Here is a 27,562-nt window from a genome sequence, read left to right as displayed (position 1 = left end):
ATATTATTAAATATGACGCTGACTTGTGGACACCCATACTTCTTAACATTTTTAATAGTCTCCCTAAAACAGCCATGCCGACCACATGGGCAACCAGCATTATTGTTCCGATCTATAAAAAGGGAGACAGGTCTGACCCTGCGAATTATCGCCCTATCTCCCTTTTGGACAATACTTTAAAAGTGTTGGGTCGTATAATTTATCATAGAGTACTGGAATGGGCTACTGACACTGACTTTTTAGACCCTTGTCAGATGGGGTTCCGGAGTGGGGTAGGAACAGTGGAGCAATGCTTAAACTTAAAATTGATAATTGACAAATATAGTGTTGCCCGCTCCTCCCCCACCTATCTTGCGTTTATGGATCTTTCATCCGCTTTCGATCTTGTGAACAGATCGAAGCTTTGGTCCATTCTCTTAACCAACGGTCTTGATGATACTCTTGTAAGTTTTTTGGCCTATCTCCATACTGACCTGAAAGCACGGGTACGTATTGGGATGGGTGGAGAGGTATCAGGAGCCATTGACATAGGGAGGGGGGTGAGACAGGGTGCGTTTTAGCACCCCTGTTGTTCATTATTTATATTAATGGCAAATCCACCTGTCTGAAAAAAAGTCACTACAGATGTCCCAGTAATTTTAGGGAAACCACTCCCAGTGCTCCTATATGCAGACGATGCGGTGCTTATGGCCCGCACTCCTAATGCTCTTCGCCTGCTTGTACATAGTTTTGTTAAGTTTATGGAGGACCTGGATTTGAGGGTAAATTTAAAAAAATCTTGTATTATGTCCTGTGGCCCAGGCAAAAGGAAACTCAATACCATACAGTTAGGTACAGATAAATTGGAATCTGTTCCTAAATTTCCTTATCTAGGGTTGGTTTTCGCTGCGAACGGCTCGTGGAGTGGGCATTTGGCCCACGCCACGTGCAAGTTCTCGAAAGCCAACAATTCCGTTCTGAGTCTCCCCCGTCCAAAGAAAATAGGTGCCACTAGGGCTATTTTAAAGATTTTTAAATTACAGTGCTCACCTGTTGCCACGTATGGAGCAGAGGTATGGGGATCGGGAAACAGCCTTTGTATCCAAAGGGAGGAAAATCGCTTTTGCAGAAAAGTGTTGGGTGTACCGATCTCCTCACCTAATTTTATTTGTCATAGCGAATTAAATCTCCCACACAAGTGATTTTATTAGAGCAAGACCTGCACTTTTCTGGATCAGAATCTGGAGGAATGAGGCTGCTGCTCTTACACAAAATATTATAAAGGATTGTTTGAGTTGTGATCACGGAATGAAGATCCCATGGCTCTCTGAAGTTTTTAAATCACTTAATGAAGTTGACAGAGGCACTTTGTTCACCGATCCCACGATAATAGAATCAAAGGATAAAGTTGAGGTGAAAAACGCACTATATGCACTTTACAATAGTGAAAGGCTAAGAAGTGAATCACAAAAATCGAGCATTATGAAATATATAGGAAATGGATTGTGTAGTCAAACTCTGCCGCCCTACCTCTCCCTGCCCATGACTAGCTGGGAGCGATCATTATTGTTTCGCTTAAGGGCAGGCACTGTAAAATATCTGTTGTCTTTTCCATTGGGGTATTGTCACAGTGCTGATTTCACTTTTTGTCCTTGTGATGGTGTGAGTATACAGGATGATTTGCACTTTTTATTCTTTTGTAAATTTTATCTTAAATTTATTAAATGGTTTTTAACTCCGTACTTTAAAAAAACCAGACCATTGACTCTTAAAGAATCATATAGTATGTTGGTTGCTCTGGACAGTGATGAATTAACATTTCGCACCAGCACTTTTTTAAGATCGGCCATACGAGCACGCAAAACGATGGAAAATCCCTGAATATAGCATTCAGTTTTAACTGAGTCATAATGTAAATGTAGTATAATGATATGAAATGTATTGTATTGTCACTGTATGGAATTTAATGTCATATTTATTTATTATTATGTATATATATCAAAATGGTTTGTTGTTGTTATGATCGGTACTTTTATGAATTTTAAGAAATTCGAATAAAGGTCTTTTGAACTTTGAACTTTGATAGAGCCTGGAGCTCGCCAACTCTGAGCAGAGGTGATGGCAATTAGGAAAGCAGTCTAAAGGGTTAGAAGTCCGAGAGGGGAATTATGAAGAGGCTCGAAGGAAGCACACAACATCACAACCAAATTTAAATCCCATTGGGGCATTATGAAAGGAGATGGAGGAAACAAGCGAGTAAGGCCCTTAAGAAACCTATTGAAAATGGGAGATTTGAACAAAGAAGGCTGATCTGGAAGTCTCAGAAAGGCAAAGATAGCCGAAATATAACCCTTAAGGGTGCCCAAAGCAGAACCCTGTCGGGGGGAAAAATCGATGTACAAGAGAACCTCCGAAATAGGGGGAGAAAGAGGATCAGCAGCCTTTGCTGTGCACCATGCCACAAATTTGTTCCATCCACACGTATATCGTTTTTGTGGGGGGAAGCCTGGCTGCCAAGATATCACAGACTACGGGTGGAAGGTCGAAAGCTGTCAACTGCTGTCACTCAATCTCCACGCAAGGAGGTGGAGACTGTACAGGTTCGGGTGAAGAACCGTCCACTAATGCTGCGACAGAAGATCCTCCCAAAGGGTCATTCTGATTGGAGGATTGATGGCCATGCTCATAAGGTCGAAGTACAAGACTCTTCATGTCCAATCTGGAGCAACAAGAATGCCTTGAGCCCGGTTGTGCTTGATTTTCTTGAGCACTCTGTGCAGAAGTGGTATAGGCGGAAAGTTGTAGAGGAGGCCAAAGCCCCACTAGCGACGAAAAGCATCACTGAGCTAGCGTCGCCTTGGAAATTCCAGCACGCAATACTGCCGACATTGTGCGTACTCTTCGAGGCAAACAGATCTAATCAAGGCTTTCCCCACTGCTGAAAAAGACATTGCGCCACCTCCGGATGGAGACGCCATTCGTGATAGACCCAGTCTTGGATAGTTAGCCACCACTGCAGTTGATGCGAAGTTCCCTCCGAGATCTGGATGTAGTCGGAAAGATGACCCCAGATGCTCACTGGAACTTCAGAAAGAACAACTGATGGAAAGAATGCAGAACAATGTCATACATTCACCCCAGTATAGAGATATGGGCCTAAATCCATCGGTTTTTTTGCTCACCATGCCATTTCAGTTTGAACCCAGCAGTATGCAAATCAGTCTGGACCCTGACCCAATCGGAACAGTCCAGCCCGAACTGCAAGGCCAGGTCCTCCCTGGACTGGAAACAAGCATCCTAGGACTGGTTTCGGGTTTCACCCCTCATCAGCCAGGATAGCTGGACTCCAGTGGCATGGAGAGCAAGGGACCCACATCTGGGCATACCAGTCCCACTCGGGGTGACAAATGAAAAAAGAACAATTGATGGAAAGAATGTAAAACTGGTATACATTCACCCCAGTACAGAGATCTAGGCCTAAATCCATCTTTCGTTTGCTCCACATGCCATTCTGGGGTGTCTGGGGTGGTGTGGTGAGCAAAAGAATGATGGATTTAACCCAGATCCTTGTGACTGGGGGTGAATGCTTGAATTGTCCAGCATTCCATTGTTTCTTTTGCATATGTCGCCCTAAGTGGGAAGGGTATGCCTAGACGTGGGTCTTGTGCTCACTACACCACTGGATTCAAGCTAGCCTGGTTGATGAAGGGTGATGCCTTGAAACTGGCCCCAGGATTCTTGTTTCCAGTACAGGGAGGATTTGGCTTGGCAGTTCGGGCTGGACTGTTTCCACAAAGAACAGGGTTAAGATTGATTTGCATATGGCTGGGTCCAAACTAGGGTGGTGTGGTGAGCAAAAGAATGATGGATTTAACCCAGATCCTTGTGACTGAGGGTGAATGGTTGCATTGTCCAGCATTCCGTCCATCAATTGTTTCTTTTGCACTGGTACTTCAGGTCCCACTGCAGAGCCCAGATATGCCATCTGGCAGGGTCCACCAGCAGGATACATGAGGCTATGAGGCCCAGCAGCCTCAGAGTAATTCTAAGCGAAATCCAGGATAGAGGCTGAGACATCGGTATCATAGCCTGAATATCCCAGAGTTGCTGCTGGGGAGAATAGGCCAGAAACTTCACTGTGTCCATAATTGTTCTGATGAAAGTGAGCCTCAGAGGGAGTCAGGTGTGACATCAGCATGTTGATCGTGAACTCAGGCAAGTGAAGGAGGTCTGCTGTAGTCTGGAGGTGGGAGAAGACAGCCCAGGGTGAGCTCGCCTTCAACAGCCAGTCGTCGAGATAGGGGTAGGCTGGTACCCCTGATCTGCGCAGATGAGCTGCGACCACTGCCATCACTTTCGTGAACACCCGAGGGGCACTGGTAAGGCCAAAGAAGAGCACAGCGAACTCAAAGTGCTTGTGGCCCACGTTGAACAGTAAGTAATGTTTGTGAGCAGGCAGGTCGGTGATATGGAAATAAGCATCCTGCAAGTCCAACGCTACCAACCAGTTTTCTAGGTCTAGGACAGAAAGGACCTGGGCTATAGAGAGCATTTTGAACTTCTCCTTCCGAAGGAAGAAGTTGAGGGTCCGGAGGTCTAGGATAGGACGCAGGCCTTGTTCCTTTTTGGGCACCAAAAAATGGCGGGAATAATAACCACGTCCTACTTCTGTCACAGGTAGGCCCTTTCTATTACCCCCTTGGCCAAGAGAGATGCAACTTCCTCGCGGAGAAGTGCCAAACGATTCTCCAACATACGGTTGTAGGAGGGCAGCATGGAGAGAGGTTTGGTCTCAAAGGGGAGGGAGTAGCTCCTACGGACTATCTGTAGAACCCACCTGTCCAATGTGAAGGACTGCAAGCAGAGATGATGGCGAATCCTGCCTCTGACTTGCCGATGATAGGCCTGAAACGTCAGACTAGGAAGGTTTGGAGGCAGTAGCAGGAAGGGAATGGGTGGACTGGCCCGACCGCTGGCTTCCTGGCCCACGAGGACAGTAGGTCCCACATCCGCGGACACACAGAGGCTGGACAGCTTGCATGACTCGGTGGCTGGGCGCTCCTTTCGTAACCACGATAGGGACGGAAGGCAGAATGAGGGGGATGGGTTGGAGCTGTGAGGCCCAAGGATCTGGCCGTAGCCAGAGATTCCTTGAAGCACTCAAGCGCTGAATCTGCCATCTCGCCAAAAAGGCAAGTGCCATCAAACAGACCCTCCAGGATTTCGCGATTTGCTGCGAAATCGGCACTTTTGTAAAAATGCTGTGATTTTTACAAAAGTGCCCACAAAATCTGCACTTTTGGTAAAATACCGCCATTTTTACAAAAGTGCCTGCGAAATGGACCCAAGTTCAATAATAATGAAAAGTAGACAAGCTGGTCAGAAAGAGCTATGTTACCAACCATGAGATGGAGCACCCCACCATCAGCAGAACTGACTGGCAGAATAACGAAAAAGTTGCATTTTGAAATAATTCAGAAATAGCATACGATATGCCTGCTCATGCAAAGCAGCCAAGAAATGCATGCATAAGAAGGGTCACAAGAACAATACGAGGGATACAGGTGACCGCTTTTAAATTGAATCTCGGCATAGCCCTGCCACCACTACCACCAGTTCCTCATAATGCAAATGTTATTCCACCTCTAAAGGATAATATGTTTGGGAAATAGAAAAGTGGAGGATTAAGAGGCATGTTATATTACAAGACCTTCAAATGTTTCGACAAATACAAAAAAATTACAAGTAGATGAGCATAAAAGATTAAGGATCTGATTTAATTCTTCGCAGCATTAAATTACAATTGCTAGGCAGTCCCTCCTACCAGTAAAAGTCTGACTTCCTGCAGAGCTGCTTCGGGTTTTGATGAACTCAGTTACAAACTGCAGGTGTAGTATTGGCCACACAGTTCGATCTTGTATTGGGCTAAGCAAACAGAGCACACTTGTGCATTTCTCTCACGTATGCGGAAGTATTTCCATTGAATCTTTCTTTACAAGTTCTTAGACCCCTTCTGAATCTCTCTTGTACTGATGGTATTGAAGTTTTTTTTTCTTTTTTTTTTAAACTCAATACAATACCCATGTCGTAATAAATGTAGCATCCATTTGTCTCTTATGAACTCCCAGATGCTGAGGAAGCCCCGTATTACCACCCTATAAGGATCGTGGGTGCAGGGCAACAAAGAGTAATTTGGATAACTGTTAGGCTCCTCTTCAATAAGCGCTACCGCTGGACTAGCTCCTGCCTTGAGAAAATACCTTTTACTGTTGGGGTTGCTGGTACTGTGCAGTGCGGGTGTACTGACTTCCTGTAAGTTTGAGGGATGTAAAGTAGCTTACCCTGCCTTAATCTCTCTAGGAAACCGCCTCTTTGAAGGGAAGGTTTGAAAATTTGCAGAGACCCCATGGCGTTCGCTGTATCAGTGGTTCTCCTAATGGACACTACTGTCTGATCAAACACTGGGTCAAACAGGTAACTGCCCATGACAAGCATGTCTGCAACTTTAGATTGGACCTATGACTTGAAGCCACAAATGCATACACTTGAAGACCTGCAGTCAGAGCACGTCTCAGTAGGGCAGGGGCATCAACAGCTGAGCGAGTAACTGCATTCTCCTTTTCGGCCAAGAGCAGGGCTTTGATATGATGCAGCAGGCTCCTCGATACCTTCGCTTCGCAGCACTTAGCCTGTTGGAGTTTCTGCCAAGCATCAAGTTCTGCCCGCTTCCAGGCCAGCAGGAAGCAACATTTCATGACAAGACATATTCCAGGTTTGTGTTGTTACATATTTATTCCACATATTGTATGTGCATCCTGGTGACTTATCTAGCACTTAAACCTGAAAGTGCTATCTCGACAAAGTGAACTACAAGCAAATGGAGCAGTGGTGTAACGCAACATAACCCCCCCCTTTAGACTGTGACGAGGGACCCGCGTTTAACTTATCTCACAAATACTCACTGTCCTTAGACTAGATGCCCCCCTGAAGGGCTGGGACCCCTGGAAGAGACACCCCCACCCCCGCGGAGTCCTGGGGATGGCCCCTGATATGGGAATATTTCATACAGGCCGCTGCCTCCGAATGTTGGGGACGGGCTAGGGAAGAGCCATATTTTATTGGCTCTTCACCAGCCCTTCTGGACTTTTGAGCTTGTAACATCTAGGACATTTCCCTAATTCCCAATACACAGGGCCACTGGAATTATGCAGCAGGACAGGGCCAAATTACTCGACAGGGTTGAGTAAACTATGCAGCAAGAAAAGGCATAATTATGCGTCATAATGTGACACATTTTGTGATATTACTTAATTATTTTGTTATTTTCAAACTTGTGAACATTGTCTAGGCATTGCTTGCACCTTAATAGTACAAGTTTAACACCCAAATATAGCAATAAGCAACACAAATGTAACTAGTCAACCTATGCAAAGGACTTTCCGCTGCGAGACGTGTTTCGTTGTCTTTTTTAGTAACTTTTGAACAGTTTGAGCTAGAAACAATTTTTTGTGTTCATTAAAATTGGCAGATGATGGATTATGTGGCAAATATATTTATGTGAAAATCGCCTCGACTCCTCAGCATCATGTGCAGTGGCGTAGTCTTCCTGGGGCATTTCAATAACGTCAGACTTGGTCCATGAGGGGCATAGTAAATGTACCAAGGTTCTGCCCGGTCTGTATCCTCTCCATATCGTCTGGCTCTAGCCCCCATGCCCAAATAACAGAGCTCTCCTTCTGTTATTTCTCTCTTTTCCCTAAGATTCTCCCGCCCTGGTATTCTCACCGCATACCAGGGCCCCTGGTCCCACCCCAAAGGAGGCACTGACGGTCACTGCCCGGGGTCCTCTCACGGTCACTGCCCGGGGTCCTCTCACCGCACAACAGAGTGAAACCAGAAAATCTGGATAAAATCGTGGCTTCCATGCTGAAATTGTGTGATTTTAGGCAAAAATGTAATTTCACTAAGACAGGATCTGGAATACCATTTCCCATGGGATGCTACCAGCCCATCTTTTATGGGATTCTCAGAACCTATACTAAAGCAAATGGAGGATTGCATTTCCAATGGATAACAGCCTTCACCTATGGGCTGCTTTCTCTGTTCCATATCCCAGGTTGCCTATTTCAAAGCGGAATATTCTTCTAAAACATTTTCCATTGATTTAAGGCCGAGAATGAACGATTATGAGTAAAATAAAGTGCAGCAAAAATGTCGCTAAATTTCCATATTTGTGCCGCTAAATTTCCATATTTGTGCCGCTAAATATGCTAATCCATGCCGCTATATCCTGGGGGGTCTGATCAAAGGGCTTGCCCTTCAGAGTAGACTGGACATCCCCTGAAAAGCCAGAAGTCCTTAACCAGGAGTAGCATCATAATGCTCCAGATGAGGCAACTGTTCTGCTCAGTGAGTCAGTGGTGTCCAGTCCACAACGGATGGAGAATTTTGCTGCATCTCTCCAGTCCGCAACTACCAGGGAGAGGCTGGCCCGGGTCTCCTCCGGGCACTGAAGGGCATTCCTTAGCATGCATGCGTGGAATGTTTCTGGCCCCGAATTAAGCCATACTGATCCACAGAGGCACTCAGGTAGATGGCTGAAACATGTTGACTGCATTGAGGATAGTTGTGATCAATTAAAGTCTCAGAAAGACCCATCACCTCCATCATTAAAATCACTACATGCGGCAGGAGTTCCTGAGCCAATTTTAAATCACACATCACCACATACACTATCACAATCGAATAAAACCAGCTCCGCTGTATTCAGGTGTCGCAGCACACCCTAGAAGAATGCGGCAACCAGGGTGGGAACCCGATGATAAAGATGTCACCAACTAGGTTAGTAAATGAGGGTTCTTAAAAAACACCCCACGGGTTCCAGGGCACACTTGGCACTAAGATTATGAGAATCTAACCTTTAGTTTAGTAGGCAGCGAACTAATTCTTGTTTGTAGTATTTGCTGGCCGAAAGCTTTGAACTGGTGGTCTGTCCACGCCCCCGGAAGTCTGACACTCCGAAGACGATGGCCCTGCACTATATCAAACGGACGCGACGAACAGGCCGACAATATGCAGGCAGGCGTGTAAGGGGTAGGTGCTGGCAGACCGTGTACCCGATGGCAACCCCCATTACGGTGCAGGCGATTACACGTGCTAGCCTATGAAGCAAGTTATTGTTCTAGACTAGGTAAGAACTTATGCCGCATTTCATGTCACTTGATTATTTGATAAGCTTGCGCCGCCATGTCACATATTACTAGCAATGCACTTAAGATAGTAGTCCATTAGGAACCCATTTGTATTTAATGCCATGCCATCATTGTGAGTGCCCATGCGGGGCAGACCACATTATCTATTTTTCAGTCGGGCTGCGCTTTATTACTGGCGCCAGCATAAACCCTATATGTTTTGATATGCCATAATCATGACCAGAACTTGTTACTCTACCCACTGAATCATGTACCTTTGGTGGGGAAGTACTATGAATTTACTCCACGCTGGAGTTGGTCTCAAATATATGTTGTCTGTCTCATATGTTTGTTAACGTACTTTATTGAATGAAGACAATTTAGGTATGAAATGCACTCTACCATCTGCCCACAGAGAGGATTATATTGACTCCCACTCTGTGCTTTTGTTTTCCAAATTTTCTCTTCATGTATTCCTAGGTTGCAAAGGAGCGGCCAATCAATAGAGGACGGACAGTTCCTTGTGATCAGCGTTCTTGACCCACTTTCGGTCTTTTTTTACCCACGTTTTACTCACTTCATTGGTCCCGAAGAAGCGCCAGGGATCATTCTGACCAGTCAGACAGCGCAAAATATGTTGATCGAAAGTTACTGAGGCACATTATGCCTCATCAGTAACACACGATCTGGCAGGTTTTTTAACCTGGAAAGGGAACCTATTTATTACACTCAATTCACCCTGGCTTCCCTTAGCTAGTTTAATCATTCACTCACTCACTCTTCTCTCAGAACCCTTTATCTCACACCCTCACTCATCATGCGGCAGTACCAATAAAAGATCTATGCCAAAGCGACCCTTCGGGGATCCTGTAGGGCGTTGCAGCACCGGCACGACAGGGAGCAACGCCCGATGATTAAACATGACATCCCTCTGGATGTTTGAGGGCATCAAGAGACAAGACATGCGCTTGCCTCTAGCCTTTGGTGTTTAGACCTAGGCTCTTACTTTATACTTCTTTTCCCTTTCTCTTTTGTGGGCGACTATTGCCCCAGATTTGGAACAGTTACCCTCTGTTTGAATGGAGATTAACACAGGGAGCACAGGTACGGGACTACAATTATCTCCTAGTCTGCTCCCCCCCCCCTCTTTCTTGGGACACACTGTCCACCACTGGACCATCACGTCTCAGTGGTTGTCGCCCTGTCCTATTTAAAGTAGCACCATGATCATTGTTTTAGCATTTCAAGGACAACCTTTCAAACCATGGCGCTCCTAGGAAGGACTGGGATTTTTGCCTACAGCCTTATATTTAAAAAAGTCTCTGATTTGGATGTTTGTTGCTGCAAAGCAAACGATAATGCAGAGTAGCATTTAGCAAGACCGCATACTCTGCCTGCAACAGAAACGAAAGTACAACTGGAGGATGCACTTTTATTGCAGCGATTCCCACCATTCACCTCACCTCAGAGGTTCAGATACTTCTTTTAGGTGGTCCAGCAAGGGCCCAGATGTTTTGGGGAAAAGTTTAGGGCGTCACAAACCAGCAGGGAGCATTCATGATTTTGTCCTAGTTCTTCTAGAGGCCAAAAAACATAACAAAGTCCCTATTCTTGTTGATGTTTGAAAGGCTGGTCCCACCTACAGCTGCCTGGTCATCAGCAAAAGGCTTCTAGGGCCTAAGTCTCTCTCTCCAGCCAGGACTCACAATACAGTACAGTCCAATCTAAACTGGGCCGCTAGCTCTTCAACAAAAATTGGGACCCTTTTTCAGCCTTTTGTGTTCTTGAGACAGGTACAGGAGCCCAGCCAGCAGGCCCTTAGATAGCACCTCCAGGCACTGGGTTCAAGTGAGAGCTTAGGTCCCTCTCTGGCTCCTTTACAGGAGTGTCAGGAACGAGTCTTTTTCTTATGTTTCTTCCAGGTCCAAGAACGTTGTGAGGAACTGGTGGTGGAATGCCTAGTGACTGGAGAATTCCTTAGGCCCTTTGTGATTCCAGATGTTTCTGTAGTCTCACAAATGGCCAGTCTCTGGTTAAGCCTTCGATGTCTGTCCCACAACAGTCTTTCTGAAAATAGAAGGCTGTCTATTGCTTCCTAGCAGACATCTTTTAAAACCTTATAAGAAAGATAATTACTGCCATTCGAAGGGAAAGGAGCCAGGAGGACATATTTTATAACTATCAGGTTTTCAAGGTAGTACAAAATATTGTTTAACAGTTACCTTTACACTATAGAGAAAAAACAGATCTACTTCCACCACTGTACTAGATCTTTGATGAAGAGAAAAACAAACTTTTAATCAAGTTTCTAGCATTATCCTGGCCTGTAAACCCTGATTTATCCATAATCAGTTCTCTCCATGGAATAATGCCACTTAAACTTCACAGTGATAAGTAGTGGAGAGAACATTTGTTTGATAATTAACAGGTCTCAAATATATACATTAAGCACACCCAACTCTTCTTCTTACAGGTGCACTCCTGTATGACTTAGCTAATGAGTAAAAATAGAGTTTCACTTGTTTGTGCCATATGATAGAGCAGTGGGCTGGGCTATAACAGTGTACCTGAAGCCATACCGTTCAGTCATACAGAATGTTAGTGGTATAAATACATATCGCAGCATGAATCATTCAAATTAACTTCCACACCACTGGCGCATTTCCTTCACCAACTTACCAAGATGTTCTCTAAAGCTGGATAAGTGAGTATAGCCAAGTTTGCTCGCATTTTAGGTGCAGAGCACGAGCAGTAGGATGTTGAATAGCAGTGTCATAGTGTGTAGAGTCAAAATGTCAGTAAACACTAGTACACAACAAAAGCAATACATGTACAGATGCCACAAACGCAAAATTGCTACAAAAGTACATAAACCTGTAGCCAAATTCCACTATATTTTTGTCCTAGGTACTATATTTGAAGCATGTAGATTTCCTACAGGATCTTGTGCAAAAGAAACGTTAATTAAATGTAACACTGATGTTGCAACTTAGTATCGGTTATGAATTTAGATGCATTCCAGCATACTGCCCAGGAGGAAAAAATGCGGTCTGAGAAAGTTACATGGTCTCAACATGATGGCTCGACAAAAGAATCTGAACATTGTGTCTAGTCCAGGTGAGTTTAGTGGACTCTTAACATCAGGATTGCCTTACAGACAGACGCTACTCTTTCAAAACCATACCATGTGTTCTAAACTTTAAAAATCACCCAAGAGTGAAACACTAGATGGCAGACTTTTGCAAACTTCATAAATTCAAAACATGCTAAGCCACATAACCAGTCTTTCTGGTACTACCTATTGTTAAGTATTTAGAGTTTCAATTAAACATTTCCTATTTGCCTTTCAAAATGTGGATAAAGGCAAGGCTTTTAAAGTGTGCCCCGAAATCGAAATCCCGTGAACAGAAAATATGCTTTGCAAACTCTGTCCCACCAGAGGATCACCTAATTTTTGATTAGCTACAGTCAGCAAGTTAGGACTAGTGAATAACCAGCGCCGATAAAAGATAAATGCAAGAACCGATGTACTAGATGCAAAATGGTCCAGATGTCAACTCGTAATAAGGGGAGAGCGTGGTGGTAAGAGGAGACTATCATGATGTGGGTGGTTTAGCACTGATCAACGAAAGATCTAAGAATCTTGATGGTGCTTGAACCCTGTGGTCTCATCTTGTGACTGCTGTATTGGCTCGATTGGCGGTTTTCATTCCGGTTCTGAGAGAACGGATGCCTGCTCTTGCTTAAAACTACCTTTACAATGAAGTTGCTCAAACAGAACAATCGGGAGAGGAGGGTTCCTAGGCTCTTCCAGTGTGCCCATCTACTTCTAACTCAAGCTTTGCTCTGAACTCCTCATTACATCTGCTCCTGTTTGTTTTAAGCCTTGATTTCTAGTTTAGCAAATCTGTTTCCAATGCCTTAAGCAACCACCAAGGATTAAATGACAACATTACACTACTGCCGCGTTCTAATGTCATTACTTTCTTATGGAAGGGTACTTGTTGTCTAAATAACGCTGACTTCTAGTTCAGAGTTTAATCGAAATACTAAAGAATCATCTCCATGAGGGTGAGCTTGTCTAATAACAGTTTTTTTTTTGCTGAATCGTACCAGATTTCTTGTTGTACTTTCACCAAGGTTATCAATGCTTAAGAATCAGAATGTTGCCAAAATGCCTACAAAGCAAATGGAGACTAGGTGCATCAGGAGCAGCACATGAACAGGCTTTGAAATACACCCACTTTGAGATGTTTGATAAAATACTTGGTCAATGTCCAACCTCCTCTGCTCCCAAAAAGTTCAACCACTCCTCCAGATCAGGCACAAAGTGGAGCTGCCAAAAGCCCGAGTCACAGCATGTCTACTTTGATATATTCCACAGCAGCCTCCCACAGAAAGGCACAGGTAGACTGCAAGAAGGTCAAAGTGAATCAGCGCCATAAATGAAAAATTAGAAGCCTACAGAACCCACTCATATGTTCGGCTTTGGCACCAGGAGAAGTGAAAGCTCAAACGCACAGTTCTTTTTGCCATGGAGACAGACTTCGAGTGTAAGGGGCCACAGGGGCAACAGAAATAGGCCTTGAGCGATGTAGAAATCAGTAAACTTCAATTAACCAGTAAAGGATAAAGTGATATTAACAGGGTTGTAGCTCATAGTCCCAAGCTCTATAGTTCTCAGCCTGTCATTGAGAACACAACCAAACCAACTGCCCTAGAAAATCCCACTGAACTCTGGGGTGTTAACACTATCCTTCAAGTAATAACTGGTATCACAGGGCACAAGGAAGAAGAACTGCTTGCTTGGGCTCACTTCATATTTCAGATGGTCTATTTGGCATCAATCCGTGGATCCAGTTACGTTTCCATGCTCCACCAAGTGTCCTCCCAGGCCTTTAAGCCTGTATCATTCCAATGCCAGACTTGTACCCACTATATTGCCCCTGAACATGAGGTCCATGGGTGTAGATCTTGGGATAGGATCTTATCTGAGTCACAGTGGGCATGACAAACACTGCAGCCCGGTGTCCACTACGGCCAGTCCAGCCCTGACCTGGACACTCATTAGTTGCTCATAAAGACTCACTAAATCCTTGAACTCAAGACTGCTCAATGTTTGGGACTAATATTGAAATACAATTATATTAAGTCCTCAGCCAACAGTAACTTCACTTCAGTGGAGATATTATTTCTTACATTTAATATAAAGCCCTTGAGAATAAATTCTGCTAAACCCCTAAGAAAGTGCTCAGATTGTTTAAGTGGACTGTAAGTCACGCCAATGCTTATGGCTGAGTTATAAAGAAATACATAACTCCAGGGCACTAATGCTAGTCGTTACAGAAAGGATTGCTGCCATACATGCTTTTTCACTAAACCATATTGCATTTGCCCATATTGGCAGGTTTTGAACATGGGTCTCACTATACCCACCTGGGAAATACAATAATAATCAGGGCATCATGCTATGAAGACACATAGTATTCGCGATAAACTGTTACAATATCATTAGCATTCACTACCTCCCTTTATCTGTTTTTTTGGTCTCGCCTGTGCCAGCACATTCGTTGCTCTAGCGAGACATTTTGTGTGTGGGCTTTAAAAAGCGGACCACAGCTTTTTGTCTGGTATAGAGCGTGTGGTTACGTGCACAATGACGAGCAGAGGAGCCATCTGACTTTACTCTCGTCATGGTGCGCGCACATCGCACACCACTCGCCAGCCTGCTTTCACTTTTGCCGTCGCACGCGCACCACTCGCATACTTTTTATTAGTCCGCCCGAGAGGGTTTCTCGCCTCTGCCCACAGCGTATTGGCGGGTCTAGTGCTGTCTGTTGTGCTGCCTCGGAGCATTCTTTTACCGCGTGCACATAATTTGTGCCATATTGTACTGTTCTAAAATTAACATACACGCACCATGTCAACTGGTATGGGACGAACACAGGGATGATAATATTTGTGTGGGCCCGCCACATTGCATTTGTGGCCAAGGAGTTGCTTTCATTCTGTTGGTTCAGACGTTTACTTCGCGCGCACACAGTCGGAGCGAGGCAGGGGGGACACGGCACTGCTACTCTTGCATGTTTGAGAACACCACACAAAAAGCTGGAAGCTCTTCTGGTTTTATTTCTTCTGCCTATAGTAGTTTATCCGTTTTATTAGGAGGATGTGTTCACATACTGATCCCAGTTAATGACTTACAATACATAAATCAGTGCGCGCACTCCTACTGATTCACAACACTTGTTTGTCAAGTAAGCAATTAGTTTCGTTGAGGCACAACACGCTAAACGTATTATACATTCAGCATTCTTTTGTGTCATCGGATTATGCAGATCTACAAGATTAGTTTCCTGTGTGTTTAACCAAACAAGATAGATACATATTGTATATTGAATTTTGTGCATGTACATTTTCAGTTCTTTGAAGGAAATGGCAAATGTGTAGTAGAGATAGATTGTATTATGTCGTGGTAGGCTGCTCCAGCTCTTGCGCACTCACTCATGCATGCACCTAGAGAGCCAGGCACGGTGCTTCTGGCATTGCGCAGCAATATAATACCACAGTTTGTGCCATCTTTGTCACATGTGTGCCTGCTCCGTAGTCTTCATCGCCTACCCAGCAGAGCTGTGGCAGTATTAGGCTATCGAGATCTCCAGTACTGTGGCCACACATGGCCACTTCATTTTGTATTTTACAAGTCTCCTGCTCAGGGCATGTTTATTTGGAAGCGCGTGCCTGTTGGACTTTGCTGCCACAGCGAATTGCTCGGACACGTCATTGCTGGTGCCCGCTGTCCCCGTTGCGCAGTTCTGCACCCATCTGTCCGCCGCTCACATCTAGCCCACTATGCGGTTGCGGGAGTGCTCTACGCAGCTTGAGGGCAAGCTGTATCACAGTGTGGACTGCAGGGTACCTCACTTCGTGGAAGCGGTTTTTACGAGTAAGACCCTTATTTTACAACTATGCCAATGTTTAGCTGCTTTACCAGTATGACACACGCCCCGACAAGTTGCATGTCTCCCCACTAGCGTGCTACTTCCTTTTAACAAGCGCCCGTTATGCGCTTTGCCATGATTTTGTGCTCCACGCACTTACACTCCCCAACACTCGAAGAGATCGCTGCTCCCCACACCCTTGGAGGTACGCATACCCTTTCCAAACTCACACAAGACATGCGGTTTCGCAGGCTACCGCTGCGTGCGTGCATTAATCCGGTCAGGGATTTTTCACTTAAATGAGGCTGCTGAATCTGTAATCTGACCCCACGCTCTCAGCAGGGGAATGCCTCAGGCTTTCCATGCTCCCTGTGGTGTGCACAGTTTTCAGGAGCGGGGGCTGCCCGTCCTGGGAGAGTCATGCTGAAGAGGCGGCCATTGTATGTTGGAGGAGAGGGAGGGGTGGAAAGGGATACATGTGCTGAGGGGCGATAGGGACTGAAATACGTGCTTTCCTCTAAAGACGGGGGGGGGGGCTTTACACTAAAAAGGGCTTACCTTAAACATGAGTGCCACATAACTGCCCGCATGCCTTCCTCCCCACCCCCACAGCTGTAGGGTGTGTGCTTCCCTCACACAGCTGTTCGCATATAGAGGGTTCACAAAGTTCAAATTTCCAGATTTGAGGAGAGATGAAGGGAAAGCGGACACCCGGAATTTACCCTCCTGGGAGCCGATCTGCAGAATAAACAACTGCCCTTCAAAATCCTAGCACATCATTAAATCACGGTGCCTACTTCCTCCATCCCCCCCACGCTGATGTCGCTGCGATGCCCCCCACTACACTTGGAGGCTGAGCCGTGGAGGGTCTCAATCAGAATGGGTCGAAATGCCACCCGCTTAGACCCCGTGCCTCGCCTCCCTAGCGCGGGGGCAAATCACACATGGCGAATGGGAGCACCCAGCTTCCCTGCAAGTTTTATATTGTCCTGATGCGCATCTCTCCTGCAGCACCTTGACACATTCCTGATCTTAGGTTTCTGCACCTACACCCTGATTTCAAACAGTAATTATCCCGCATTTAATGCTACTCTCCTCTGCAAATCATGCTTAATGTATCCATCCCAAAATACAAATAAAACGGCTGCCTAAACCACAACGCGAGTCAGCTAGTCACTGGAGTAAAACTGGCATTTAAAGGGGTTTATACACATGCAGTTACTGGGTTAATACTAATATTTAAAGGGGTTTTAAATACAGTTTCACTGTAACAAGCATTTTTTTCTGTGAGTAGTGCACGCCCCCCCCCCACTCGAATGTGAGATTCTATGAAATGAATTCTCTAAGACGAGAGTTTAAACCAATGCCTGCAGCTCTACCCATTTTGTCCTCTGACCCAAACCTGGTTACTAGTGCAACGAGTTATCACGTGCTACAGGCGGCATGCTGAATCTTAATAAGCTCAACCGGCTTCTTTGGAGTTTGGCGTTTTACTATTTTGGAAGCCTGTCATCTTTCGTCAGGGCGTGTCTGAAATATGCCGTATGACAGTTAGTGCAGAGTTCGTGGAGTAGTAGGTGCAATAGGTGGGTTTTCACGTCAAAACGGATGTAGTACCAGCCTGATATACTTGGTGGATTGCGATTCCACAAATGGGAATTTGGGGGAGGGGGGTGCGAGGTCACATGGCCCCCTCCACTTTAAAACAAGCATTGGCATTGTCAATAGGTCTCACCTTTGGGACCTTATACGTGTTTAACCATGCAACAGTTAATGTTGTTGCATCAAGGATATTGAGAGGCGTAACTCAAAGGCGAGACCATTGGCTATGCCAATGCTTGTTTAGTTTGGTCTGATTTCTGAAGCCAGAGTATTAGAATACCTTTTTGAGTGTGTATACAGAGTTTGCATCCATCAACATTTCCCACCTCTGGTCTTCAACTCTGTGCCTGTTGCATCTCCCACAGAAGCAGATGAGCTGTAAGGGCACACAAGCTTTACTTTTCCAGAACAGATTCTATTCCATTCATGATGCTGCCCAATAGGCAGCATTGTCACACGACTGCCTGAATTAGGCACATTCCCGCTTTGCCATCAGTTTATGGTTTCAGTGCAGTAGATCAGGGGGGCTTTCATGGCTCATTCATCCATCCTCCACATCCCACAATGTAGGTCTTATCTGTTGCATTCAGAATACAATGGTTTTGAGAGCATGCAACATCTGCTATGCTTGCCTTTTTCAGCCAGAGCCCACATTAAAGCTTTCCTTTGATTAAAATCTGGGCTTGCAGAGTATGAAAATAGACACATGCACAAGAAGAAATTAATTTGGGCTATCCCTTTTAAAGGAGACTTCTCTAAGGGCATTCGGAAAAAGCTGTGGCCTCGGGGGATGTCATGGTTTACAATATCCTATTGACACTAATTTCTATATAATATCCTGTCATGTTGCACAATTGCTGATGACCTGCGTCAGCTAACACGTTTGAATCTTGTGAAGAGGAATGCTTAAGCATACATATGTCTTACTTAAAAATGACTGCTAGCACACAGCATGCAAAACGAAACTATCAAAGGCAAATTCATGTTTTCCATGGTGGATGGGGAGGAAAGCAGTGACAAAATTGAGGACTGTGGTAAAAAGAATTTCAGAATAGGTTGGGTGAAAACTCCACATCCTGTCAACTTTGTCGAACTTTTGAATTGGATTTTGGGACTGCTCGGAAGCAGAATTGTAGAGCAGAATGCACTCCTGGAAGCTCAGAGTAGAAAACGTATACAAGCCAGAATAAGCAATTTACCACAACTTCCATTATATGCAGCAAGGCTAAGAATAAACAGACTTGTAGCTGGTAGCCAAAAATCGATGAAGTAGGACTTGAAATGAAACCTGCAGATCATGGTGGTTCAGGTCTCATGAGCTTTTGAACTGTAATTGTAGACATGCGTCCTAAAAAAGCTCACCCAACTTCTGTGCAAGTCCTGTTGCTAGTGCGCATGCAATGGAAATAAAGCTGCCCATATGGCACTCACCTGCCCCACTCCTCACTGTGTTCATGGGAGCAATCATTTTCCACTCGTCCCGCTCCAGGTAGTAACACTCTGCTGAGTTCAGGCGGTTTGTCCCATCAAAGCCACCCACAGAGTACAAAAGGCGGTTCAGGACAGCCACGCCCACACCTATCCTCCGCGTCAGCATTGGGGCAACCAGCTGCCACTCATCCTTCTCAGGGTCATACCTGCACATGGAAAGGAAGAGGCTTTATAAATACAAATGCAATTGTTTGCCACTAACCTGTGTCATTCATCCAGATTTCAATGCAAAGTTTAATTGAAAACAAATAGATACATAGCCTTCCAATTCGATGTACAGTAACATCTTACACTTACATGTAAACAATGATGATTGGGCTTTATAGTGCATATTGCCAAAACAGACGTTTCTAGAAACTTAGCAGATGATATAAAAACTCAACTCAATGGCTCAGCAGATATATGTGCCCATGCATGGATTGCTATTGTACAGTATGAGCCTAGATGGATAGCAATGGAGTGCTAAATGTGGCTAGTGCCCGAGGTACGATACAAGAGTATACACGAGGCAGTTTCTAGAGAAGTTCCTTTTGTGAATGGAGGAGGTCTTCTGTTAAGGTGTGTAGTTCCTTTTTGACTTGCAGAAGCTGTACTGATGTTGACGGAAATGCTATGCTAGATCCTGGGTGCATAGATGGCAACACTTCCCACCCACTATACAAAGAGCTCAACTTAAACCCAAAAGCTTGACTGACCAGGCGTATTCCAAGACTCGTGTCCGAGGACACCAGTTCTGTATGGATTAAATATTTTGTACAACACCAACATCTTATCTTTCAGAAGATCAGAATTCTGTAGGGAGGTGGCAGTGGGAGAGAAAGCAAAATGATTTCTGATTGGCTTAAAGTTGTGCGATCTAGGTAAGCGGAGTTGCAGTGTATTGGTTTGCCTTCAGGTCTAGTTATAGAGGATTGAAAAAGCCAGGGTCGACCAGGTTCACCTGGCTCACTGGAACACTTTATAAAGGTCTCACTTCATTATAAACCGGACATTCTCCAGTTGTCTCTGAACTGCTCTTATATCCACACACAATTGTGCAGGAGGAAGATTATAACTTGAATCATCGAAGAGGAATTCAACTGCCCCCCTAACTGAGAAGTGCCCCTTTTAGGTTACCTTTTCAAAACATCATCTGAAAGAGGTTCTAAAAGACATTTTTGCAAATAGGAAGTGGCTAGTGCTGCTATTCCCCTTCTTTCTAAACCACCACTCAGTTCTGGCCTGCGCCCTCGGCAGAAAATGGCGTAGTGTAAAATGACTTACACTTCCTGTCCTAATCGAGGTGTTAAGGAGAAAAGGAGGCTAGATGCCAAATTGAAAGAACATTGATGAGTGGATTTACAGGCTATTTAGTTCCCCTTTCACCACCTTACTAAGCATTACTAACAAGACCATACACAGCGATAGACTAGATTTTATAAAATCTAAGTTTAAGAGATACTCACAAAATAAGAACAGTAGGATGGTCTTTGATAGCACCCTGGCTTATCACACTACATTAAAGAAGAAAACCAATGGAAGCACATCTCTCTCTGTACAAGGCACAAAAACAGGAACATGCTTAAGGATATGGGCCACTAACCAGCACCTGGAATTCAGGAGAATGGTGAAGACCTGGCTTTTCCTCCAGGTGAAGCACATAGAATGGGAGAAATGAATCTTACTCTACTACAACCCCATATGAAGAGCCCCGCTATCTTATATTCCTGTAGAACCGCACGTGAATCCTCGAAAGGAACAAAAGAACTAGCACAAATTGCAAATCTCAATGTGCTGCCCACTTACATTGGAGAGAACTGGGATCTCCATGACTGCAAAACTCTGAAAGAACATCTCAATATAAAGCTTCCATCAACGTAGCACATTAGGACTCTTTAAATTCATGTCAGTAATTGCGAATCATGACTAAACAAATCACACATTCCATCGCCGACGCACTGGAGATGCCAGCTCATAGATTAAGCAGGACATAAATTGACTGGGATCATGGACTGCATCCCATCTTACCTTGGTTAGAGGTTCGACAAAAGAAACCAGTAAAAGGGATTTCTGTTCTTATGGTTTCAGTTTCCATCCAGGAATGTCCTCAGAAATAATTCTGTGCTTATACCCCAAACCCAAAAATATATTCAGCACTGAAGAGCCCACGCTTCCAGGTAAGTAATTATTTTTCTCTCCCAATGGTGCCATGAGCAGCAGGGGAGGTGAAGTACAGACTGGTGCCCGGTCATGTGGGTGGGAGATGGGCAGGGAGGGGGAAGGTGGGGTTGATTAGGCAGTGTCAATGTAATCCAAGCCCAGTTGCCACTTGGCTATTTGGTTGCAACAATAAGTGGATATGATGCCAGTGTGCGGATATCCTTTACAACCCTTTGGGTGTTACTGGGGATATGGTGTAAATCTCAAAATCTACCTGCTGCAGTACAGATTTTCAGGTGGCAGGACAACTATGGTTCCGGTAGTCATCCGGTAGTACTGAACTGGGTCATGGTCTCTGGACTGCAGGTGAAAGTTGAGGTTTCTCAAGACTCCAATTGACAGGTGCAGAAGAAAGTATATATACACCAGGTGCACAGGGAGGGTAATGGATGGAGCTAATTCCCCTGTCTTGATTTTACTGTGATCAACTATGCGTCCGCTCATCTCATGGATAGGCTTAGTCCATAAATGCAGTCCCAATGCTGGTCCTTCCAGAAGCTGGGCTTCAGAGAGCTGTGAAGAGTGACAAGAGAGGTTGCCTTTTTTCCCACAGGTCCTATTAGTGGACTCAACAGATGCTTGTGAGAAGTTGGCCTGGCATATGAGGTCCACTAGTCTAGTGGGTACCTTGCACCAGTCCAAACGACCCTTATTGATGGTAGGTTTAAAGTCAACCTTTATAGAAAGCTATCCTAGTTGTAGCTGTGGAGAGCAGCCTTCAGGCTAAGACTTCGAGGCGAGTTAAGCAAGTTGTTTTACCAGTTATAATCTCTTGAATGATCAAATGAAAGCACACCACACAAGGTATATATCAAATATATATGCATTTAATCTAAACACAACCCCTCTGGACTCTTCATGAGGTTAGAGGTAAAAGTACAATACAAGGAACTTAATTAGCATACGATAAGTTGCACAGTATATGGTATGCCCTAGGGGTTTCACAAACCATATACTAAAATAGTGGTATAAGAACCATGTGAGGGTTAGAAAGCAGGCCTAGGGCCTGTAGAACCGCTGGGGCTACCAGGAACCACCCAAGGTGGGGACGCGTGTAGTGTCTAAACACAGCCGCGGATCACTATGGACTTTCCATGGAGAACGAACAAGTTACAATTTTAAAGATTAAGGGCACTTAGAGGTGAACTATGATGGAACCCTTTTAGACTAGGACACTTCAAGAGTCAAGACCCACCGGAGCACCGGAGTACTCGTGTTACCTCACCCAGGGAAGCCGGGTGCATAGGTGTCGGGTTTCGGCGTCGATTCCAATGGAGAGCTGTGAAGAAATGCTGCAGGCGACCAGAGGAAAAGTGTCTGGGTGGATCCAAGGGTGGATCGAAGCTGTGAAGAACCTGAAAACAGAGGGGACAGAGTCTGGGTCACTAGCCAGTGACCAGGATGGCAACAGGAAGATGCCAACCAATGTCGGGTGTTTTCAGGTGAAAGAGGTGAAGCTTGACTCTTCAGCCACGAGGACCAGGAGGATTCTGCTGCTCGTGTCTGTGGCAGCAGCATCCATTTTGTGATGCTGGGGCTCTGTTTAACTTTAACCGGGTTTACCAGTGTGTACATGTCTTATCCCTCTAGAAGGGTGGAATGCTACCCCCACCACCAGAACTGGTTGGAGCGGGGGGGGGGAGAGGGAGTAGTATTCCAAAGTGTTTGACACCAAGCACGACATGTTTTGATAAAGCCAAACCAAGATAGCATTACCCGCAAGGATTATGATGCACTGAGTATACAGTATGGCTATATCATGGAACAGCTATAAGGAGATATTTACGAAAGCTGCAGAGGGGCTCAGCTCATCCTAGGGCACCCTCTCACACGAAACCAAGCACTCTGCCTTCAGGATTGTCACGGCCTGCCATAGGAGTGACTTATAGGTTACTATGTGTCTATATGTAAAGGTAGATATAGGTATACCATATCTAAGTAAGGGGTGCTTACACCACCTTACCCACGCTGCAAGTGCAGACCTGTGGTGTCAGTTTGGAAGGCTCACCAGGGGTGGCAGAATACATGCTTCAGCCCCTGGTAGGCCTCTGGGGTACCTATGCCATGGGTACCTAAGGTACCATATACAGGGACTCACAACGGTGACCCAGTAGCCAATCTGGTATGTACCTAAAGTACATGGAATACATTTTAGATAGACGGGGGCCCTGAATAGCAGGATCCCAGTCAAACTAAGTCGGAAACCAGCAAAACACCAGGCAAACGGTGGGGGTAACCATGCAGTAAGATTCCACCTTCCTACAATGCTTACAAGACTTCAGCAGAGTCTGATAGGAGAACAGCAACACAGCAGCAGTCTCTACTCCTGGTTCTCCTCTTGGGTGAAGGTGCACGTCCTTCTAGTTTGCAAATGTGAATTACTAAGCAGAGTACCGATTAGAGAGCCCAATACTGCTCTTAACCAAAAGGCCTAGCCTGGCCAATAAACGGATATGCATCTGGGGGGGTGAGGGCATGATCCAGTCCTACAGCTATAATCAGGGTTTTGCAGAACATCATGAGATTGGTTCTGGATGGCTCAGGAAGTTGTGCAGTGGTTCCAGGCAAGAGGCCATTTCCAAAGAAATGTAGATCTGAAGGGGAAGGCAAAAGCCTTCATTCACTCTGGTAGGAAAACAGAAGCTGCATCAAAGATACTTCAATGGGCTACTTCTCCCACCCATACATTCAGATAACCGGGTTCATCATGGAGGAAAGGTGCATGTACAGGCTGCAAGGGTCTCAGACATTGGCAGCCTAGCCATCTTGTGTAATTTACTCACAAAAGACTCAACCCTTTACCCATTCAAGTGCACACCTGAAACCAATACATAAAAAACACACACACACACACCCTCTCTCATACATAACACCAACAACAAAGGAAAAGGACCAGAATTAACAGACTTTTTGGGCCTCGTAATAAAAAGCGAGAAAGCCTGTCCTCCAACTATAGATTATGCTGCCACTCAGTCTGGTTACATTGAACAGTAGCCACCCTCACAGAGTAGTGAATGTTTGGTGGCCCCTCGACATCAGAGTCTAAATCTGCTGCCTCATCTAGGTTATATAGTAAAGTCTGTTTTGGAACTTAAAGGAAAGTCGACCTTACTGGAGGAACAAACACGTGGGTATTCAGAAATATGTACAAAGCAGAGCCGCATAGCTTCTCAAAGCCATGCTGAGGACCTTTGCCCCAACAAAACTATTGTACAAACCTGACAGTGAAGCAGGCCCTCCTCATTTTACAGTGCCCAGTCTGAGCTTGAGACAGCCCCAACTTCTTGCAACATTACTCAATGAGACAAGTAGTTCATCATACTATTTATGGTCATGTAACCTGGAAGCAATTATTGAACAATGTTTCTAATTTATGAGGACATGAACAATCATGTGGCCCCATTGCTAACCCATGGTGCACTAAGGACTGCTTGGCAATCCTAAACGGCATGGTCCCACCAGACTATAATTTAATAGGGTAGATTAGGAAAACGTGAATGTGGTATATATAACAACTCTGTATTGCTAAAATAACAAATTAAATTCACGTAGTCATCAATATTCAGGCAGCAACGACGGGCAAGATTTTCTCTACTGGCTTACCCAAGTAGTTGAGTGTACTTTCTCCTTATCCATCTCCTTCCAGGCACTAGCTTACATAGCCTATCTAACATTCATTTGGCCAACAGGCTTCTTAATCCTGTAACTCGGTTGTCTGGAAAGGTATAAGGGGGAGAAGCTGACCCAGCCTATGCTTCCCCTTAATATCACTTTTATCTAAGTCTGATCTCAAAAATACGTTAAATCAGCAACCTTATCTGCTATCTACTATGCCCCGTGTTCGGTTCAAGCTTTAGTAGTATCTATTGATACCTTTTACATGTTCAGATCACTCAGGCACTCCAGTTAATATCTAGAGTCCCCTATCAACATCAAGGTTCTGTTTTGTCAACAACACGTAGCCCTTGGGAAAATGGGTATCTGCAGCATGATGTTGTGGTCCTTAGTCAATACAAAAATACCAAAGATGGGCCAACTAATCTGTCTGACCCATTTAGACTTTCTGCACAGTATACATAGCAACCAATTGACCTGGAAGGAGTTGCTTCAGCCAAAACACTCAAAATTAGAGCAAATGTATCAAAAATATATTTTCTTCACTGCAGTCAAATTGGTATTCATGAAAACCAACACAAAATATTGATATTCCAAAGATCTCTCTGCAAAAGTCACCCATGAAGAAACTTAAGATATACTCCATTTGGGTGAAAAAAGCAAAAATATATATTTTTGTGCTCCCGGTAAAGCATATGGTTAACATTTTTGTAGGATTTGCAATGCATCTACAGTAGAGGCCTCAATCATGCCAACCTTGACAACATTGAGGCAGAAGCTGTCAGCCTCCCTAATGAGCATCATAAGGCTTCCACAAACTCTCAAAGTTGAGCTCTTGATCCACGAGGATATCAAATAGCATTGAGTGGATACACAGCACTGCCATATGATCTTTGCCAAACAAGGTTTAAATAACAAAAGCAGCTCTAAACTATACTTTGACACACCTTCTGAAAAAGTCCTCCCTGGATCCCACAGAATAGCAATTTCCTGTGAACTTCTGGCTTTATCTCTACATTCAGAAACAAAGGGAGGGAGAACTTGAGTAGTTTATCCACACGCTCTCTGGTCCCGCCCCCTTATGGGTTTTAGCACACATTATAAACTAGATTGGGTGAGACCCTGGGGCCGGTGGGATTAGCTCTCACATTACAGACATGGCACAGTGAGACTTTGGAGCTTGCCTTCACATTCAGGACTAGACCGAGGCGAACATGGGTCCTAAATCCCACATTAAGGAACATAAAGGGTGATAACTTGGGATGAAACAGGTTGATAAGACAATGGATTTTATCTCCTCAATATGGTCGTAAGCGTGATAAGTGTGTTTTGTGAACCCAGGTTTTGAGAACTAAAAAGGGGAGCAAGAGAATATCACTAAGTGTTACTAGCTTCCCTGTCTAGCTTTCCACCCACACACAAAACTGGAACAACTTCCCCAGTCTGCATGTGAACTGCTGATATTTAAGATGCTTTCACATTGACACGAAAAGCAGACAGTGAGTAGACAAAAATGGTTAAGGCATACATACCAACATTTTGATATTGGAAAGAGGGAGACTTTGAAAAAGAGAAGGAAAGAAAATACATCAAATTGAGGGACTATTTTCACGAGTGACTTATGTTGAGGTATGGGAAATTTTAGGAGGGAGCCAGCCTAAATAAAGTCATTTTAGGCTTACAAAAGTGAGTCTCTTGTCTGAATCAGATCTATTGGCATGTATGCTAAGAGGAAATAAAAACATGGGCAAGAAACATAAGCAAGAATAAAGAAACCATTCTTATAGGGGTGGGTCATGTTCCCTGGAGTGCAGGGACATATGGTCCATAGAATTTGTATGGAGCAAAAACCTGTGGGTGTCGATAGACCCTTTGAAGCCAAAAGCAAAGTCAGAGGAGCAGCCTTTTGGCTCCTAAATGGGGTAGAGAGGAGCCAGGACTACTGTACAGAAACACACATGCATTCAGACGTCAAGCTACCAGACTGACTGAAACTAAGGGCTTATATTCCATTGAGGTGCTCCATTGCACAATCATTTGTGGTGTCTCCCTCCCCTGCCCAAGAGGTTGAGCAACCAAACTGGCTGAATGTAAAGTGCTGATTTCATAAAATTACTCCAAAAAAAAAACACCCACACACACAAACACATACAATTAAAGTGGGATGGACTGGGTGAGGGTTGGAATAGTTGTCACTGTCTACTAAACGCGTGGGGTTTAGGGATGACTGAGGAGGGTTTAGGAAGGGAGGGACGCGCACCCACCCACAAAAGCGCAAGCCCATTGTTATTCACAATCTGCACTTCTAAAGTTACTACAGACCAAAAGGACAATAAAACAGTAGTAAATTACTGCAGCTCAGAGCTGGACTAAGTCCAGCACCACACAGACAAAAAATATACTGCAGAACTCTAGAACAGAAAACAATGGTGATAGGGTCACAAAATAAAACCCCACAGGAATAATGGTAAATGTAATTATTTCAAATAGTTCAAAATATAAATAACTTTTGAGTAACTCATCCTGATTGTGTGAACAGCCAAT

At 44.6% G+C, this 27,562-nt stretch overlaps 1 protein-coding gene across 1 annotated transcript in view; it reads right to left on the bottom strand.

Annotated features, from left to right (window-relative positions):
• KEAP1 (kelch like ECH associated protein 1) overlaps nucleotides 1-27,562 on the bottom strand; it is a 172,960-nt gene that overhangs the window by 67,230 nt on the left and 78,168 nt on the right. The window contains exon 4 of the mRNA XM_078639990.1: nucleotides 19,145-19,350. Coding sequence (XP_078496116.1) covers nucleotides 19,145-19,350 — 206 coding nt within the window. The remainder of the gene's footprint in view (nucleotides 1-19,144; nucleotides 19,351-27,562) is intronic.

The sequence above is a fragment of the Lissotriton helveticus genome, chromosome 1_1, assembly GCF_964261635.1.
Source record: "Lissotriton helveticus chromosome 1_1, aLisHel1.1, whole genome shotgun sequence".
NCBI lineage: Eukaryota > Metazoa > Chordata > Amphibia > Caudata > Salamandridae > Lissotriton > Lissotriton helveticus.
This window is presented reverse-complemented; position numbering and strand designations above follow the sequence as displayed.